The sequence below is a fragment of the Xiphophorus hellerii genome, chromosome 15, assembly GCF_003331165.1.
Source record: "Xiphophorus hellerii strain 12219 chromosome 15, Xiphophorus_hellerii-4.1, whole genome shotgun sequence".
Taxonomy (NCBI): domain Eukaryota; kingdom Metazoa; phylum Chordata; class Actinopteri; order Cyprinodontiformes; family Poeciliidae; genus Xiphophorus; species Xiphophorus hellerii.
In genome coordinates, this window is record NC_045686.1 from 2,108,186 (window position 1) to 2,127,042 (window position 18,857).

An 18,857-nucleotide genomic window follows, 5' to 3' on the forward strand; every position below is an offset into this window, starting at 1 on the left:
AGTTACAAGAAAATCTCAAACCGTAACCCTATCCCTAATTTTTCTGGAAAAAATCAAAAAGAAATAATTTTGGTGATTAGAACTGACCTAAAACAAGAAAAGTTTGGTCTGTTTTTTCTCATTACATAGTGAGAAAAAAATATGTATGTGAGATTTATTCACTGTATGTAAACTTCTGGTTTTAACTGTTATTGCATTTAAACTGAAATCTGGAAATTCATTGAAACATTTATTAGATTTGACCAAGTTTAAAATGCAGACAGCAGTTCTGTTGATATCCAGACTAATTCTTTAATGTTCGACAGATTATACTGAAGGATGTTGACGCAGATTGTGACGTCTGAGGTCGATCCTGCATGTTTATGTGCAGCTCAGGTTTGTTTACGAGGGTTAGGAACCGCTCTGGCTGGACTCGGGTCAGAGAAACCTGAACTCTGCTTCCTCAATGTGAATAATTAACATGAACCTGAAAAAATGTGTCATTCTGGCCAACAATATATTGATCGGATTAAATCTGTATAGGTAGATGCTGAAAAATAAAACAGGAGTTTGCAGCAGTAAGATGAAACACAGCAATGACTCCGACTTTGATGTTTGAATGGAAAAAGATTTATTGGTCAAATTCAATCACACCAGCTGAAAATCAAAACCTCCAAATATTAAATGTAGAAACTCATTTTAATGTTCCTTCAGGAGTTACTTGAAGCTCAATGCAGAACTGAAAAAGAAGCAGCACTCTCTCTGGCCTCTATGTTCACTGGACAGATAAGCTAAAGACACAATAACAGAGCGTGGGGCGTTTATATTACTGACAGCATTCTGCAGGAGGATCAGCTTTAATTATGAAATGTTTTCATGAAGGAGCGACATTAAGTGGCTTTACCCAGTGATATATCACAAATAATAATAATTATTATTGCTTTGTGTTTGCAGCTTCGTTTTATAATTTTAATATTGTCTCTATCTGTTTCTGCAGGATGAATTTGACAGAATAACGAAGCAGACTGGGAAAATTAGGAATTTAATGTCTGGATAGATAAAAGAAAATATTAAAATATTTATATTTACAGACTTTAAGCCATGTTCTATTGTATAAATACTGTAAACATCCATCCTCCATACCTCCCTGCAGTAGTATCTACTCTAATCCACTCTGTAATTATTTTTTATTTAAAATGGCCGCCCATTTTTCTGATCTCTGCTGGTTCAATCCTGGATTTTTACATTTTTTCCTCATGAACCAAATCCTGGTTTGATCTGAGTCAATGGAAGCAGGAAACACACGAAGCGTCGCTCTGCAGCACTTCAAAATTTATTTAATCTGTTGAAATAACGCAGAAAGCAAATCAAAAAGTAAACACTTGTTCTCCTCATAAACTCAGTACTGGTATGTTTTGGTCACACAGGGCTGCCGTAGTGCTGTTGGCTCCGTCTTTTAATTATCTTGAATTCTTATGAACACTATCATCTGTTATCCCTACTTATTGCTTTAAATTAATAAGTTTTATCTGTTTATTTCAGGACAATATCAATAAATAAGGTCAAAAGAAACTGAAACTAAATTCTTGTGTAACATGATCCAGTAAGAGGCTTTTCAGCTCTTAGCTGAGTAAAACCCGCGACCCGAGGATCCAGATCCACTCAGGAATGCACTTCATGAGTCCGTACTGTAAAAAAACAGAAAACAAAAGACCCGCTTTACGCTTTAGATTTAGTTATTATTGAGTCATGATTCAAATATAAACCAGAATAACAAAGAAGTAAAAGGCAAACCTGGAGTGTATGAGGCCAGTAACCCGTGGTTCTGTTGGAGACGCCCAGCGTGGAAACGGCATGACGAGCGTAAACCTCCGGGCTCGGAACAAACCATCCCTCTGCTGAGGATGATGAAGATATCTGAAACACAAACAGCAAAATAAAACTTTAGACATTAATAAATGGGTTTTATTTCTGGTTAAAAAGCTTTTTAAAATTGCAATAATACACAGAAGTGGAGCAATCATAGAAGAAGTGGATCGCTATAACTGACACAGAGAAAAAAAAGCATATTATACCCCTTAAGTAACATTTTGTCATGTTACAACCAAAACAAAAAAATCTGCAAAGTATGGCATTTACATACAGACGAGGTCTTTCTCAGGAATTTTCTAGAAAAAAAACTTGGAAATTTCTGAGTTTCAAAAATGTTAATTTTTTGACTTTTGAACATTTTTCTGAGTTTTGAGTTTGTCCAAATTTATCTAGAACATTTCTGAGATTAATCTCAAAATTTATGAGTTTTGTCTTGAAAATGTTAGACTTTAGAAGCAAGACAATGAAATATTTGCATCTCTAAATACTTTTGCAACATATTCTATATATTCATTCTGTTTATTAAAGCAAACAACAATTTCCAAATTGCAAATGTTTTAAAATGTGCAGTGTGATAAATTACAAAGGATTTAACCTTAAACTCTCTCTGTGATCTGTAGAAAGGTGAAATATGGTTTAGTTATAATAATTAATAATAATAATACGTTTAATTTGTATATCACTTTGTTAAACACTCAGAGACTTTACAGGAATCAAGTAAAGTCATCAGTACATCAAACAAAATCATAAAAGGTAGTTAAATACAGGACATGTTAATAATAAATTAATCAGTAATCAGTGGATTACCTGGAAAGGAATCAGACTTTGAATGAAGATCCCTTTGTCGCTGTACTCAAAGTGAAGAGCTCTTGAGAAATGATCCAGGTATCCCTGGAATGGAGGCAGAAGTGACATTAGTGCAAATATGAGAAATGAAGATAAAGTTAATGGTTGGATTGGTTTGTTGTTGTCAAATTAATGCATCTCACAGGTGTTTATCTTACAGTGAAGGCGGAGAGCATCACTCTTCCATGTCGTGGTCTGCAGCAGGCGCCTGAGGATATGTTGACCACCGCCCCCCTGCTGCGCTCCACCATCCCCGGCAGCACCAGTCGCGCCATCAGAGTGGCGGCGCCGACGTTCCTGTTCACCCGATCCAACACGCCCTGCTCGGGAATTTCAATCAGGCTCCGGGGCGAAGCCGACGTTTCGTCCATACAGTTCACCAGGAAGCCGATGTCTTTACCCCGCAAGGCCTCTGTGACAGGTTTGGCCGCCGCTTGGCCCAGAGAGAAGTCGGCGGTGACGACGGCGGTCTCCACCCCGTAGGTTTGGGAGAGGAAGGAAGCGGCGTTTCTTACAGAGGAGCCGTCCTGCGTGATGAAGATGATGCTGATGCTGCTTCGAGCCAGCTCCTCTGCATAAGCACCGGCTACAGGCTCAGCTGCACCTGTCAGCAGAGAAAAAATAAAAACCTTGTTTTACTGTCATTACCTTCCTAAATAAAACCAGCGGATATACTTTAGCGATAAAATAAAAACAAAGTCAAATAATAATATTACTTATTAATGGAAAACGTTTATATTCCTGCTCTGGATTTGGAAAAAAACAGATTTCACAGCAAGAGATAATAGTTTTAGTTCTTTGATAAGTTCTGCTACAGGAGATATTTTTTGATGAATTATAAATTAACAACATTTAATTTCCCTTAGCACATTTAGCAATGAGTACATGAGGGTGATTGACAGCACTAAGACCCTTCTCCTGGCTCTGATTGGTTGTTTTTGGTTGAATTGGTGCATTTCTTCAGACAGGGAGGAAGGATCTTTTCACAGATTTTCAGTCTCATAAAGTTTTAGCAAATATGTAAAAAATAAATAAATAAAAAAGTTAAAAATACATATTCTTTATAAACATTACATAGTGCAGTTTTGATACTTTTCTATATTTATTACAAATTTTTTAACAGTCATAATTACAATCTAAGTTGTAAAAATAATAACAATAAAACGCTACAATTTGCCTTTCCTGTATGAGAATAGAGTAATGCATTGTTACTCCTTCTGCTTATATGTATGTTACTAAGCACTACCAGTCAGCTGGCTGAAAGAAGGCTATAACACTACCACTAAATTTAGCGTGTCTATTTTACATATTTTAAGGTGATTTTAGTACCTTAAATAATGTTAAAATATTCATTTTTTGGTTTCACCACTTAGATAAAAGTTTACATTTTTCTTCATGCTGAAATATTTTTTGGTTTATTTGCAATGCCAACCTGCTGTTATCTTCTCTCACCATAAATAACAGCCCAGTCCCCGTATCTCTGGGTCAGCCTCCCGCTGGGCATCATCCGCGGCAGGAAATGGACCCTAGCCACCGTGCAGCAGTCCCTCAACAGGACAACTGCTCTGCTGGCCGCGTACAGAGCTCCGATCAGGGCCAGAGCCTCGAAGTGAGAGCTGCAAGACCGAGAAATTTCTCTATACAAAAGGTGAAAGCTGTCCACGGCCGCCGCCATGCTACACACGCTTTATTATTGTTATTTACACCTTGTAGTGAGTTAAAAGTCAACGAGGAGACGGTTGGATGTAAAGCTAACAGGTACACGAGAAAGAAGAATAAAACATAAATTCGTATCGAGTCAATTTTCCACCAAAGTTGTGTTTTTACACACGCTGTAGCAAGTAGAAAAGTCTCAACGTAAGCTATCCGGAACAGAAACAAAACATTGGGTCACGTGTCAGCATCCATCAGCCGTGCTGCTTTCAAAGCCCTCAGAAAATCCGCCTGATTTTACCCAAATGGTGAACGAGTTACTTGAGTAAAATTAAAGAGCACGTTTTTTAACAGCAATTAAAATGGAGACAAATTCATTTTTTTTTTACATTTGAGTCTCAACTACATTAGAGTAATTAATGAATCATTCCAGTCATATTTTATAGGCAAATATTTGTGTTTTTCGGCGGTTTCTAAACACAACACAACGCTCCTCCCAAACGAGGAGTAGCCGTTTCCATAGAGACATGGCTGTCTATGGCAAGTGATGCTAGACGGCGATTTCTGGCTCTTTAAAAGGTAAATGCACCTTATTTTTCACACGTCAGTGATATATTTCGTTCTGTAGTGAAACGCTGCTTTAAGGTTTACAATGTTTAACTGTTAATTTAGCAGAATTTAGCCAATTTCGCCCTCTTTTAGCCGCGTTGTAGCAATTAGCATCATTTAGCTGATGAAGAAAGGTCAAATTTTGTAGCTTTAGCTTCATAGTTTATTAATAATATAAGCAAACATATCGAGCCTTGAAACATTTATTAGTCTACTCGGTGATACATGGGCTTGAATTTCATTTAATTGCATAAAATGCGTTTCGAGCTGTAAAAGGAAGCAGGTCCCACACCTGTTGAAGATGAACTAATTAGTCTGTTTGGCAGCGGCAGGAAACAGATGCGCTAATGTGACGGTTCACAACAGCCAAAATTATATGAATACAGCAATAAATTAGTGACTCCATTAAGCAATTAACGTCCCAGTAATCACAAGAAAGAAGAGCTGATGTTAGACAAACATCAGCTTAACAATGTCTTCATTGTTAAGATATTTTGATATTGTTTATATTTTTTAGGTATACATTCTTATTCTTGCATTTTGTATTTGAATACATTAAATTTATTTTTAAAATATGAATTTATTTTTTGGTTTTGCAATGTAATGATTAAATGATCAATTGCATCATTCAGAAGTTTAAACATGTATTTATTACAAGAAAAAGATATTGAAGTTCTCACATTATTTTATTTAATGCTTTATTTATTAATTGAATTGATGAACTTTGGTCTGACCCAGGCCAGGATTCAAACCCAGGACCTGTAACAATGTAACAGTGCTGCCAGCTGCACCATCTTTAAATAAAGTAAAATTACTAATAAACCGAACTATGATATTAACTCAATTCTTATCAAATGGAAAAGTAAATAGAAAGTGTAGACCACACCAACTTTGTTCTAATGTGTTTAGCAATAGTTTCGACTTTAGCAAATTAGAAACAAGCAGAGCAACTTTTACATAAATTATTGCTATTCTTTTCCCTAAAGGTTAATTAGTGTTTGTGGGAGAGTAAAGAAATTGATAACTAAATTTATACTCTATCTGATTTGTGCTGCTGGTAACAGTGCTGTGTTTCCCTGCTTGTTTAAGACAAAATGCTAAAATCAGAAATAGAGAAAGACTCTTTCATTATCAGATTTTGCAATATCCAAATATATCTGAATTGTATTCTCCTGTCAAAATGATGGTCTAATGCTCTGTTTTTCTCCAAGGAGGTACTTTACTTTTTCAACCAGTTTTGTAATATTCCAACAGTATTTTTTTTTTGAAGATCCTGGAAATCTCCATTCAGTAATTATTATTTTCAACAATCTGTAATTAAATACAATTTCAGACAAATCTGTGGTTAAAATAAGGTTTTTCCAAATCCCCGTTCCTATGGATCACAAGTCACACTTTGTTTACATTATGTTTAGAGATTTTTTCTAATCTGAAATACTTTATTGTTTGTCATACTTACGCTCATATATGGGTAGAGTAAAAAAAATTTATACTCAAGTAAGAGTAGCACTTGAACATCTTCATCTGCTTCATCAGACTTTTTCTCAAGTAAAAGTAAAAAGTAGCCATCCAAGAAATTACTCAAGAGTAAAAAAAAGCATTTGGTAAAAATGTCGATCAAAATATAATTTAATATTTAAACATTACATCATTAGATGGACCAAAGTAAGGTGGAAATTTTGGTACTTTAGAGACCAAAATGGATATAAATAAATAATACAATTATTTGATTGTGCTATAAAATGATATGTGCCTGGAAAATATATAATACTGTTCCTTTAAGTCTGTAGAGTTCCTACAGTATTGTCCTACAGACAAACGTCATAGAGATTGGATCTCAAAACGAGTCTTTCTTAATTCTTTTTTTCATCCATCAGCTGCAACAATGTCACAGCTTTCTGCTGGCGACGAGGTGCAACTACAGTCTCTCCTCAAGCAGCTACTGAGAAGCATCAGCGACAGGATCTCTGGAGCGCCGTCCGCTGAATGTGCCGAGGAGATTCTGCTCCACCTGGAGGAGACCGACAACAATTTCCACAAGTAGGTCATCAATAACCACTGAACTGCGCAAACTGTAACAAGAGAAATATGTTTGCTTAATGGAAACACACTCATTTCCAAAAAATGGCGGTTCTTCGGCCATATGGAAATATTTGTGTTCGCGTCACGTGATCAACAGCCGGATGTTACAACTGGCGAAAACAACGAAGAAGACGTAGGAGTAGCACAAGAAGTATGTAGTAGGAGGTTGGTGGTTTGTTTTTGTTTGGCTTTTTTTAGTTCATAAAAAGTTGTGCGTCATTGTAACGTGTTGAATCCGTAGCTGTTCTGTAAAATGGCCGACCACATTTTCCCCAAGCCGCCGCCAACGGAGCGACTAATCTCTGATGGCTGATAGAGGATTATCGCTTAGCGCCATGGCTGAATTAAGAATATAATCTCATGTAACTGTTTACATCCGTCGCCGCCATGATTTCTATTGATTTACCGAGTGAATAATCTTATTCACGCGTGATTTTGATTTCATTTCAAACACCGCAGTTATGAAATTTTAACATTTGCAGAATATAGACAAAGATTTGCGCACATTTGCTGCGCTGGTTGTTGTTTTTGGGCTTAAATTAATATACAAGGGGTAATATTTTTTTATTTGTTTGTTTTTCAGCTATGAGTTCGTCAGATACCTCCGTCAGCATGTGGAGAGCTCTCTGGGTCCGGTGGTGGAGGATGAGTTACAGAACCTGACCAGAGGAGGACAACATGCAGTCGGACCCGGACAGGACACGTCAATTCACGCCGTGACTCGGAGAACTAGAGACTCGGCTCAGTGAGTGCAAATCACAATATTCTGTTTACTGTTCAAGTGTTAAAAGATGAAATATCTCCTTTTTAATAAAATGTGTAACTTCACAAAATGCTCAAAATTCCTCATTTTAATGTACAATTATTTTTTTGTGGAGGAGTTCTCATAACATTTATTAATTACCCTAATACTATAATAAAATACTAGTATTTTATTATTTCAACATTGTTGTATGACTTTATTCTTCTATTGTTGTGACTTTATTCTTCTATTGTTGTCATTTTATTCCGTATTATTATAACTTTATTCTTATATTATAACATTGTTCTCCTTTTTCACAACTTTATTGAGGTAATTTTACGACTTTTTTTGTCATATTATTATTATTATTATAACATTATGCTGGTAATAATTTTTGTGTTACTGTAACTTTATTTTTGTAATATTGCAACTTTATCCTTTTTTACAACCTTATTCTGGTAACACTAAGACTATTCATGGATCATTTCGACTTAATTATTGTAATTTTACTACTTTATTCTCCTTATTTACAACATTATTCTGGCAATAATACTTGTAATATAACTTTATTTTGTGTTTTTACAACTTTATTCAGGCAATATTCTGACTGTTATTATATTTTAATTTTGTTGTATGATTTTTTTTTACATGTTTTTATGACTTTATTCTCATAATAGACAAATAAATTATTTTTATTTTGATCCTACCACTCCATTGTTGTCAAAGATGTAAAAAAAAAAAAATATATAGTATAACAAAATCTTTTCACACCAGCCGGAAGTAAACTTAATTTTGCTCTAAACTTTATTTGCATTATTTTGTTGTAAACCAAAACATAAAATATAATTATGTTGGAAAACAGTTTAATTTAATCTCCTGAATTTTAAACATTATTTTGAATGTTTGGAACTGATAAATATCGAGTTATTTATGGGAATGCTTCCCCGCTCTGTGCCAGGTACCATCAGATGCTGCAGACGTTAAAAGCCACCATGATGGTGGTCGTAGAGTCTCTGATCAACAAATTTGACGAGGACCAGCTGAGAAAAGAGGAGATGCACAGAGAGATTGAACGCTGCCAGTCCAACAGCCAGTTCGCTGATAACTGCTCAGACAGCGACTCCTCCTTCCACCAGGTCAGACGCAAAAAAAAAAAAAAACGTTTGTGATTTTGCTTTATTCTTATTTTTCCTAAGTCAGGGGTCTCCAAATTTTATGTAAAAAACTAAAACCACAAAATGTTTTATTGAATTTTAAAAAATAAGCATAAAATTATTTAATCAAAGAAACAAAATAGTCAGTTTTTTTTTGCAGGAAATGAAAATGTAAATCATTGTAGATCCCTTTTTTTTTTTTTTCATGTTTTCTTTATTGCAAGTGCGGAAACCACTTCACTCATTTATTTTGGGCTCAACTGAAAAAAAAAACGTGAACAAATATTTAGTCTTTTCTTAACAGCAAAAACATGATTTTTTAAAAATAATGTAAAAACAATATCAGATTTAGGTGCTTTAAACGTCTACTTTAGTGTATAAGTTAATGAACAAATGTGGTCTTATTTACCATTAAATTAAATTAAATAGGAAACAGAAAGTGTCTTATTAAAAGATAAATGATTTGTGTTGTTCCTGACATCTTTGTGAGAAGATTTCCATTTTGTCCTGCTTTAAAAAGAAAAAAGTCTCCATGTGCTTCTATGGCTGTCACAATAAATCAATTAATCACATAATAAATTAAAATAAAATCAATAATTTCCATTTGCATGATTTATTGTTTTTCTATTTTCTCTCTTTCTACAAAAACTAGATGATAAAAGTCTTCTGTCTGGTGCTTTGGTCTCAACTAGCCTTTTTTTAAAATCACAGTTTTGTTTACAGACTTCATAATTAATTTTATTGGTTGTTATGTTTATTTATTTTGAATATTTAAACTGTCTTCCAGTTCCAGTGTTAAATGTTTGTTAGAATTTAAAGTTTATTGATCTTTGACAATGTGTTCTTGGATTATGATACCATTATATTACTTGGAAAGAACAGCAATTTCATAGTTTATAGAAATAACTTTTGGGACAATTTATCGTAAAGAAAAATTGATCATATCATCAGGCCCATCTGCATCCACTACCCACTCTGGTGAGACAAATTTCTATCATTCACAAATGGCCCCTGAACCGCACTTTGGGACACCCCTGAATTAAGGTTTAAAAGCATTTAAACTCTAATATCAAAAGGAGTGAAAGTCCTCACTATCTCATGCTGCTTTTTCCTGTAATCCATAACTGAATCTGTTTGAATGATTATTGTTTTATGTTTCCAGAGCTACGCCTTCATCAGACAGGAGCAGCTGCAGGTTCTGGCTGAAAAACTTGACTCCAGCAAGCCGAAAGAGGTAGAGAAAATGTTCTAGAAAGCTCCACAGTTTGACTCGTAAACCAAACAGATCGTTTGCTCCGTAAATCTAAAGTTCAATGAGATTATTATGAAATATACTCCAACAACATTTACACACCTAATAGAGTTTGGTTTATGTCTCAGCTCTTCAGAGTGAATTGCTTGTGTTTAGCTGGATCGATGGGGCCATCATTTACAGCGATCGGTGTCGGCGTGACGAACAGCTTGTGTTGTTTCGGCTGAATGATGTGAATCTGTTCAGGTGCGGCGTGAGGCTCTGCAGGCTCTCTGCTGCGCTACTCCGTCTGACGTGCTGAGCTGCGAGAGCTGGAGCACGCTGCGCAGGAACCTCTGCTCTGCTCTCGCCGAACCCGACCTCAGCGTGAGTCCCAGACGAGGCAAAATGATCGTGCAACACAATTAGGATGTTTTTATACCTGAAAGTCCGGTAGGCTCAATTAGACATGCACCGATTCGATATTAAAGGGGCAGTACTATGTTAAATAGAAAACACATTCTACACAATATTTAGTCTTTTTTTTTACCTTAAATTCTTCAGATCCACAAGTGCAAACAAGTCATCAAAGCACAATGGTGCATTTGGGCCAGCGTAGATAGAAAAAAAAAGAGGGGCAAAAACATTTTGAGATTAATCTCTGAAGTGTTCTAGAAAAAACTCGAAAATTTGAGTTTGAAAAGTCAAAAATTTGCAAGAAAATAATTTTGAAATGTCTGAGAATAATCTCAGAATTTTGACGTTTTTTTCTAGAAAATTTCCAAGTTTGAAAAGTCGAGAATTTGTAAAAAAAAAAAAAAAAAAAGGAAAAAACTTAATCTCAGAAATTTCAAAGTTTTTTCTAGCAAATTGAGCTTTATTAAAATAAATAAAGCAAAATCAGATATCTCTTTATTCCCATTTTAAATTATTATAAACTCATATCATGTTGCAAAAAAAAAAATCTTTATATATACACATTGAGGTTTGTGGTTGCAAAGTGATAAAATGTTAAAACTTTTGCAAGGATTATTTCTTTATTTATGTTCTGACACTTTTCTGTCGTTTCCACTCCATCAGGAGAATGTCCTGCAGTTTTTCGCTAAAAGCTTTTCTTCATCGCCGCTAAATGTGACCAGAGAGATCTACACCAGCTTAGGTCGGCCTCTTTTCTCACACCTTAAATAGAAATATTTTAAATTAAACTTAAATCCTATGAGGTGTTAGTAAAATGACTGTTCTTAGCCTCGCAGGTTAATGCTATCACTTTTTTATCTTTGTGTGAACAGCAAAGAGTCTGGAATCGGCTTTTCTGTCTCAGAGGTTAAGCTTCCCAACCAGATCAGCTGCTGTCGACATCAACAGTCCTCAGATCAGTCGTCTTCTCAAACAGGTGCTGCCAACATCTTTAGCGACCTCCTAACTTGAAGAAACGTTTGTTTCATGTTTAACTTCCCGTCTCAGATTCGACTGATGAATGATTTCCAGAAGGAGGTGACGACCTTCTGGATCCGTCACCCGGAGAAGTGAGGTTTCTTTCAGGGTTAATTTTTTCTTTAAATACTCAAACTGTGAAGTTTTTTAATGTTTTTTCTATCTTCCTTCAGATACATGGAGGAGATAATAGAGAGCACTTTCTGTCTTTTGTCCTTCCATCATGACCATGGCTCAACTGGAACAGAGAAAACATTGGAACCGGTCCATTTGCTGTCCTTACTGGACATTAAAGCCACCTGGTTTAATAAATGGATGGTCTGTATGAACTATCTTCTTTTATGGGTTTTTTTGCACATAGATTCACTGCTAGCTAGTAACTAATTACATTTACTTGAGTAACTTTTTGGAAAAATTGTAGTTGTAGGAGTACTTTCACTGCGCTGTACTTTTACTTTTATCTGAGTAATTTTACACTGAACAAGCTCGTTTTTACCAAAACTTCACTAGACTTGTAAAAGAAAGAAACTAGTTTGGAAAAAAATTATTTTGCCTAATTTTGTTGTTTATATTAATTATTTTAATTTTGGGGGCGTGCTGTGGTGGCGGGTTAGCACGCCCCACGTTTGGAGGCCTTAGTCCTCGACGCGGACGTCGCGGGTTCGACTCCCTGTCCCGACGACCTTTGCCGCATGTCTTCCCCCCTCTCCTCGCCCTCCTTCCTGTCTGCCTACTGTCTAAAAAATACGAGCCACTAGCGCCGCAAAAACTCTTCGGAGAAAAAAATGGGAAAAAAAATATATATATATTTTAATTTTGGTCCTTAAAATATGAAAATGTCCACATAACTTGACATTTTGATCAGTCTGATGATGTAATTTGTAAATAATAAATGATTGTTTTCATCAGTTACTCAGCATTTGACCAAATACTTTTTTATTCTTACTTGAGTGATTTCTTGTACGGCTACTTTTTACTTTTACTCAAGTAAAAATGTGCTTACTTTAGCACATTTTCTGACTTCTCTACCCACTGCTTCATATTTTTACTCATATTCTTCTTCCTTCTCTCAGCATGGTTACTACAGCAGGACGGTGGTTCTCAGGCTCCTTGAGAGAAAATATAAGACTCTGGTGAGAGATTCAGTCATTCACATCTCAGGCTGTTACACAATCACACTATGGTATAATAAATTAATGACTTTGGTTGTGTTTGCTGCACTTTAGCAGCAGGCATCATCCAAGGAAATGTATTTAATGTGAAGAACATGAAAGGGACCTGTTATTTTACACATTTTTATTCTTACATTTGGGTCTACTGCTTCTGCAAGTGCTTAATAAAACCACCTAGCTGTTTTTTTAACAAGTTAACGTTTTTACTGTCTGAAAAGTGAGCAGTTTCAAAAACCTTCATAATGTTCAGTCACACTGTCCCGTTACCTAGCAACCTCAGCAGGAATTCTGCCCGTTGCCTAGCAACCCATGCTGAGTTCCATCACATTCGGTCAGCTGGTTTTACTGCTGTATGCGCTGTACAATGGCTGCTGGGAAAGACAGGAGCCATTAGCTGTTGACTTACTGTCAAGAAAAACTTTCTGCGTTTTTGCTTGCTGTGCAGGAGGCTCTACTTTAGCTTTTCAAAGATGTATCGTTGTGTAATAATCCTTACCAGCTTCTATTGCTGAAAGTGGACTGCATCTTGTTGTCTATGGCCTTTATATTTTAAAAATTATTTTTTAAAACTTTTTTTCCAGATTGTATCGGCTCTTCAGCAGTGTTTACATTTCAGTGAGTCCTTTGAACGTAGCTCCGGTGAGGCTGCTGATTCTCATGTGGAGGACTCCAGTGACCCTGGTGAGGAAAACGGGGTGTAAACCCATCATTTCTTCTTCAAGGTTAATGCTAGTGTTCATGTGATCAAACCTTAAATTGCACAAACAGACCATCAAACTACAGCAGCGTATTATGGCCATCGTATTTTTAAAAAATGAGGACATTTCTGGCCTCCAAGAGTAAAAGATTTGCCAGAAAACTGATATTTCTGAGTTTGGAAAATTGTAAATGGAAAAAAATGATATTTAGATAAATCTCTGAAATGTTTTAGAAAAAAAACTTGGAAATTTCAGAATTTCTCAGAAAATTTCCAAAAGTTAAAACTTTTTGACTTGAACGTTTTTTAGATTAAGAATTTAAATTTTTTACTAGCAAATTTTGGACTTTTGGAGCTCAAGACGTTTCCTTGTTTTTTCTAGAAAATGTCTGAGCGTAATCTAAAAATGTTTGTGTTTTTTGGTGGAAACTTACTATTTAACTAATACAGTGTTGTATCATACTGTGTAGTTAATTCAAAAACAGTTTTCTGGTGAATTTCTTGTCTTCTATCATAGATTTGCTGTTATTTCTGTTATTTCCTGAGTTTTTTCTTGCAGCAAGTGCCGCCCAACCTTTGTTGCCAAAACAAAAAGAAAAAACAAAGATATTAAACTTTAAAATAAAATGTTTATTAAAATATTGTCTACTTAGTATGATATTGAAGAGATAAAAACAATGAATGTCTTCAGAAATAAAAGTTTTCAGTTTTAATTTTAAAACAATGTGGCCCTCAAGTTTTCTCAATTTTTGTACATGACACTGATTAATAAGCTCAGTTGCTTTTGAGTCATTGATTATAGATGGGAAAGAAAAATTTTTTTTGTTTTTTTTACCCCTCCAGGGGGTCTTTTTGTGGGCTCTAGTGTCCCTTATATGACAGTAGGCTGACAGGAAACGGGGAAGAAGAGGGGGGAAGACATGCGGCAAATGTCGTCGGGTCCGGGAGTCGAACCCGCGACGGCCGCGTCGAGGACTCAAGGCCTCCAAATGCGGGTCGCGCTAACCACTATGCCACCACGGCACACCCAGAAAACAGTTTTTTATCTTTTAATCTGCTGCATTTGTTAATTTTATTAATAAAATGTACTTCTGTTTTGTTTTATATGCAAGTTATAGTGGATGCATGCTTCCTTCCCACATTTATATCATTCAGTTTGGTCTATGTAAAGTGGAACTGCAATGTTTTGGTCTGAATACAGAGATATAAATTCATTAATTATTCATATTTTTCTCATTTTGCTTCCAGGTTTGCCACAGAGAGGCGTTTTTACCAGGAGGGATCTTGAGTATTCATTCTTTGTTCACTCTTTATGCATCCTGGGGAAACTCATCATCTACACCAATGGACGAAAACTCTTTCCCGTCAAAATTAGGAAACACAAAGGTGTGACTTTTGGCTTTCTACATACTTAAAACATCAATTCTGTGTAGTTAAAGTACAAATAAGTGGTAAAGCTGGAGTTGAGGACTCTAACTCTTTAGTTTTTCATTATGCTAGGCGATTATGCAATCAGATTGTGACTCAGGGATGCTTGTAGTGAACACAGATATGAACCGCTCCCCTCACTCCTCTGATGCAGCAACTTTATTCCTCTTTATCACTAATAAAGTTACATAATCCTATTAATGGGAGGATATCTGACAGACACATCTTAAACTTTAACTGTCTGTGACTTATCTGCTGTTCACTCTGTTCCCAAGTTATTGTTATGTAATCAAGTTAATGAATTAAAGGAGTTGAGAAATGTTGTAGATTGCAAAATTACACAATCTTATCTTTTTTTTTGTCTAGCTTCTTGTGCAAATCTTATTACACTTAAAATAGGAGAAGACTAACTTACAAGTAACATTTCAGCAAGATGTGTGAGCCTGATTTAAGTCAATAATTCAATAATACTGAATAATCTGGAACTAGAACTTTATTTGATCAATATTAAGGAATTATTTACTTGGAACAAACTCCTATTTCTTCCTGGAAAGTTACTTGTAAGTTAGTTTTGTCGTATTTTAGGTGTACTAAGATATTTGCACTAGAAACTAGACCAAAAAAACATAAATAATACCACAGGAGATGGTGGAAACAAACATTTTCCAATAAAAAGTGAATTAATTGTGTATTATCTGGTTTGCACATTTCATGCTTACATTCAGGCCTTGATTTAAATCTCGTTTATCCCAACTATCCAACGTTTGAAAGCATCTGCTTCCTCTTATAGTATCACCCACTCACTTCTCAAAATTTAGGAGTATTACACTGCAAAAACACAGAGTTTTACTAAATATTTTTGGCGTAGCTTCTGGTACAAATAGTACACTTGAAATAACACAAAACTTACAAGTAAACAAGATATTTGAGCTTGTTTTAAGTCAGTAATTCCTTAATATTGATGAAAAAGTTCTTGTCCCTCTGGCACCGTTACCTAGCAACGCCAGCCAAGCCCAGGCCGTAACCTAGCAACCCAGTTTGAGCTCCACTGACAGATTATTTCACTATAAATAACATGTGAAAAATGTCTTGTTATAAGTGAAACAATCTGCCAATGAAACTAGAATTTTATTTGATCAATATTAATAAATTATTGACCTAAACAAGCTCCTATATCTCACTGAAAAGTTGTTTGTACGTTAGATTTGTCATAGTTCAAATGTACTAAGATGTTTGCACTGGAAACTAGACCAGAAATACTTGGTAAGATTTTGTGTTTTTGCAGTGCAGGAGTAATGTTTAAAGTAGATTAGGACAATTTCCCTCCTTTACAAAAGACTCAACAGAAAAAACCTGAATTAATTTCACTGATGCAAAACATTTTCTCTCACATAACTACGGAGGAAATGTGACTTACTATTTAAGAAAAATTAAAATATTGTATCTCCAATTCCTGAAGTTAGCTAAACTATTTCAGAAGGGAGAAAATACCATATTTGACAATTGGTTCTGTCTTATTTGGACAATTTCCAAATCTAATATCTATGAATCTCATTCTGCTCAATAAATGTTGGGCAAATTTGAGTGAGCAACATTTTTATTCTACAGTGTAGACACAGAAGAAGCCTGACTGATTGCTGCCGTTTGTGTTTCAGACCCGGTTACTCTGACAGAGCTGATTGTCATCCTTATTAACATCATGTATCGACACCCCCGACCTTCGAACGGCGACTCGTCACTGACAGGTGTGTCACATGCGTTCCCACACGCAGAAGGTTTGTCCATGAGTCGCAGATCCTCCCTAGCAGACAGAAAAATACTCCTCAGAACAAAGACTTTATCAGCTAACCTTGTACTGACTCAGTTACTTCTGTAATATCTCTCTGGGGTTTTTATGGTCTGTTATGTTGTAGACTCAGGAATTTCACAACTGCAATTTTGCTGACTATAATCGATAACGTTCTCCCCATTGATTATCATTCCCTTTGGCTGCTGCAGATAGTCATGCTGAGCAAGACTTTTGCTTCATCTGTGGTATCGAAAGATAACGAGTACAGTGAACCCTCGCTATAACGCGGTTCACCTTTCACAATCATTAAAATGATTATTTTACTGTAGTTATTTGTAAGAAAGCATTATATTTGTTTCAAAAAATGCTTAGGCCTGAAAACAGGCTTTGTTCTTTGGTTTCAATGTAGAGTATTTAATTATGCTGTATAATAATTGTAAAAAATAAAGGTCACTACTTCATGGATTTCGCCTATCAGGTTTTTTTTGGAACCTAACCCCACTGCAAAAACATAAACTCTCACCAAGTAATTTTGGTCAAGTTTCTAGTGCAAACATCTTGGTGGACTTTAAATACCTTTTCAGAAAGAAATATGAACTTGTTTTAAGTGAGCAATTCCTTAATATTGGTATAAAAGTACTAGTTCCACTGGTAGATTATGTCAATTACAACAAGACATTTTTCCATGTTATAAGTGAAAAGTTTTGAGTTTTCAAAAATTTTCCACTTTTGAAAGTCAGAAATGTTCATCTGTTTTTCTAGAGAATTTCAGATTAATCTCAAAATTTCCAGTTTTTTTTCTTCCAAATTTAGAACTTTTCAAACGTCTTAATTGTCTTGGTTTTTTTGTTTTGTTTTTAGAAAATTTCTGATACTAATCTAAAACTTTTGGAGTTTTATTTTTTTGTTGGAAATTCTTTACTTTTCAAAGTCAGAAATTTCCATGTTTTTTTCTAGAAAATTTCAGAGTTTTTTTTATTTGGGAAAGTCTCAACTTTTCAAACTCAGAAAGCTCTAGAAAATTTCAGAGATTAATCTCAAAATCTTTTTATTGGAAATGTATGACTTTTGAAACTTGTAGAACCCTTTTTCTAGAAAATTTCAGAGATAAATAAAAAAATTATCTTGTTTTTTTCTAGAAAATTTCTGAATTACTCAGAAAGTTTTATTATTTTTGGAAAATCTCAACTTTTCAAACTGAGAAATTTTCTTGTTTTTGAAATTATTCTCCAGATATAAGTTTTTTTCTTTGGTGGGAATGTACCAAAGCCAAAATACGGCATCGTAAAAACCACCAAAAACATTTAATCAGAAAACATATTTTGAATTTATTTTCATAATTTCAATTAGCACAGTTCTATGGTTAACAGAAATGCAGCTGTTGTTCCACAGCATACCATGTGGACATTATGTAACATATTTAACCAGTTTGTCTTTTGCTTCATGCCTTCAGGCTCGCTGTCGCCCAGCTGTCTGGTGATGGAGGTGCTGTGGATGTTATGTGAACGGACAGAATGTGCTGCTGATTGTCTTCACCAGACTGCTGTTATTGAGACTCTGCTCACACCTGTTGTTGCTCTCCTCAATGCACAACAGGTCCGTCTCTCCAGCACACACTAACACACACTTTATGAGCTGATAGAAATCATAAACTGGGGCCTCAAGTCCAGTCCTGCAACTTTTACTTACATTCCTGCAACAGAACTCCTCAGTTCCCTCATCCACATTCAGTCATTCAGCTCTGCAGAAGCCCAGTAACGATCCATTAATTTGATTCAGGTGTGCTGGAGAAGAGATTAATCTAAAACTATAGTAGCTCTCCAGGACTAGACTTGAGCAGCGCCGTCATAAAACAAAATTATAGCTCATAAAGTCAAAGTCACAGTATAATGTTTCTGTGACGAGACATAAGAAATCATCCCGTTTTTTTTTTTTTACAATTTTACAAAAAGAGGTGCGGGGAACGTTGGGTATTTGATGAAAACCTAAAGGAAAAGCATCAGCGCTGTAGGGGAAATCAGGCGTATCGTATAATTTAACAGCAGATTAAACCACATTTTGCATCAATATCTTAAATTCATGCAGCCTCTCACATTATTGCAGAGAAACTTCAGCCCACTTCAATTTATAATGTTGGTTCAGTCCATTTAGAGCTGCTGGTATTTATTG

The 18,857-nt window shown here is 35.3% G+C and overlaps 2 protein-coding genes across 3 annotated transcripts in view; one reads left to right on the forward strand and one right to left on the reverse strand.

Annotated features, from left to right (window-relative positions):
- Positions 1–586: 586 nt before the first annotated feature.
- On the reverse strand, positions 587–4,587 carry hsdl1 (hydroxysteroid dehydrogenase like 1). The gene is made up of 5 exons (XM_032586192.1): positions 4,150–4,587; positions 2,856–3,301; positions 2,659–2,742; positions 1,774–1,896; positions 587–1,667 (listed from the first exon to the last, which is right to left on the reverse strand). Exons 1-5 carry the CDS (start codon positions 4,370–4,372, stop codon positions 1,602–1,604), a joined length of 942 nt encoding a protein of 313 aa, XP_032442083.1. The 5' UTR covers positions 4,373–4,587; the 3' UTR covers positions 587–1,601.
- A 261-nt stretch (positions 4,588–4,848) lies between these two features.
- tbc1d32 (TBC1 domain family, member 32) overlaps positions 4,849–18,857 on the forward strand; it is a 64,234-nt gene continuing 50,225 nt past the window's right edge. For both annotated transcript variants that reach the window (XM_032586175.1, XM_032586176.1), the window contains exons 1-15: positions 4,849–4,929; positions 6,837–6,999; positions 7,625–7,786; positions 8,742–8,919; positions 10,100–10,171; positions 10,436–10,555; positions 11,249–11,327; positions 11,458–11,561; positions 11,633–11,694; positions 11,776–11,920; positions 12,676–12,735; positions 13,356–13,455; positions 14,720–14,857; positions 16,555–16,644; positions 18,142–18,284. In XM_032586175.1, the coding sequence (XP_032442066.1) occupies positions 6,845–6,999; positions 7,625–7,786; positions 8,742–8,919; positions 10,100–10,171; positions 10,436–10,555; positions 11,249–11,327; positions 11,458–11,561; positions 11,633–11,694; positions 11,776–11,920; positions 12,676–12,735; positions 13,356–13,455; positions 14,720–14,857; positions 16,555–16,644; positions 18,142–18,284 (1,608 nt within the window). In that variant the 5' untranslated portion in view covers positions 4,849–4,929; positions 6,837–6,844. The remainder of the gene's footprint in view (positions 4,930–6,836; positions 7,000–7,624; positions 7,787–8,741; positions 8,920–10,099; positions 10,172–10,435; positions 10,556–11,248; positions 11,328–11,457; positions 11,562–11,632; positions 11,695–11,775; positions 11,921–12,675; positions 12,736–13,355; positions 13,456–14,719; positions 14,858–16,554; positions 16,645–18,141; positions 18,285–18,857) is intronic.

Bases quoted from the DNA above. Each gene is read 5' to 3' on its own strand.
- hsdl1 (XM_032586192.1), bottom strand. From the start codon at position 4,372: ATGGCGGCGGCCGTGGACAGCTTTCACCTTTTGTATAGAGAAATTTCT. The intron at 1,897-2,658 runs GTAATCCACTGA...TTTGTGTTTCAG, and splicing joins AAAGTCTGATTCCTTTCCAG to ATATCTTCATCATCCTCAGC. The intron at 1,668-1,773 runs GTTTGCCTTTTA...GTTTTTTTACAG, and splicing joins ACTGGCCTCATACACTCCAG to TACGGACTCATGAAGTGCAT.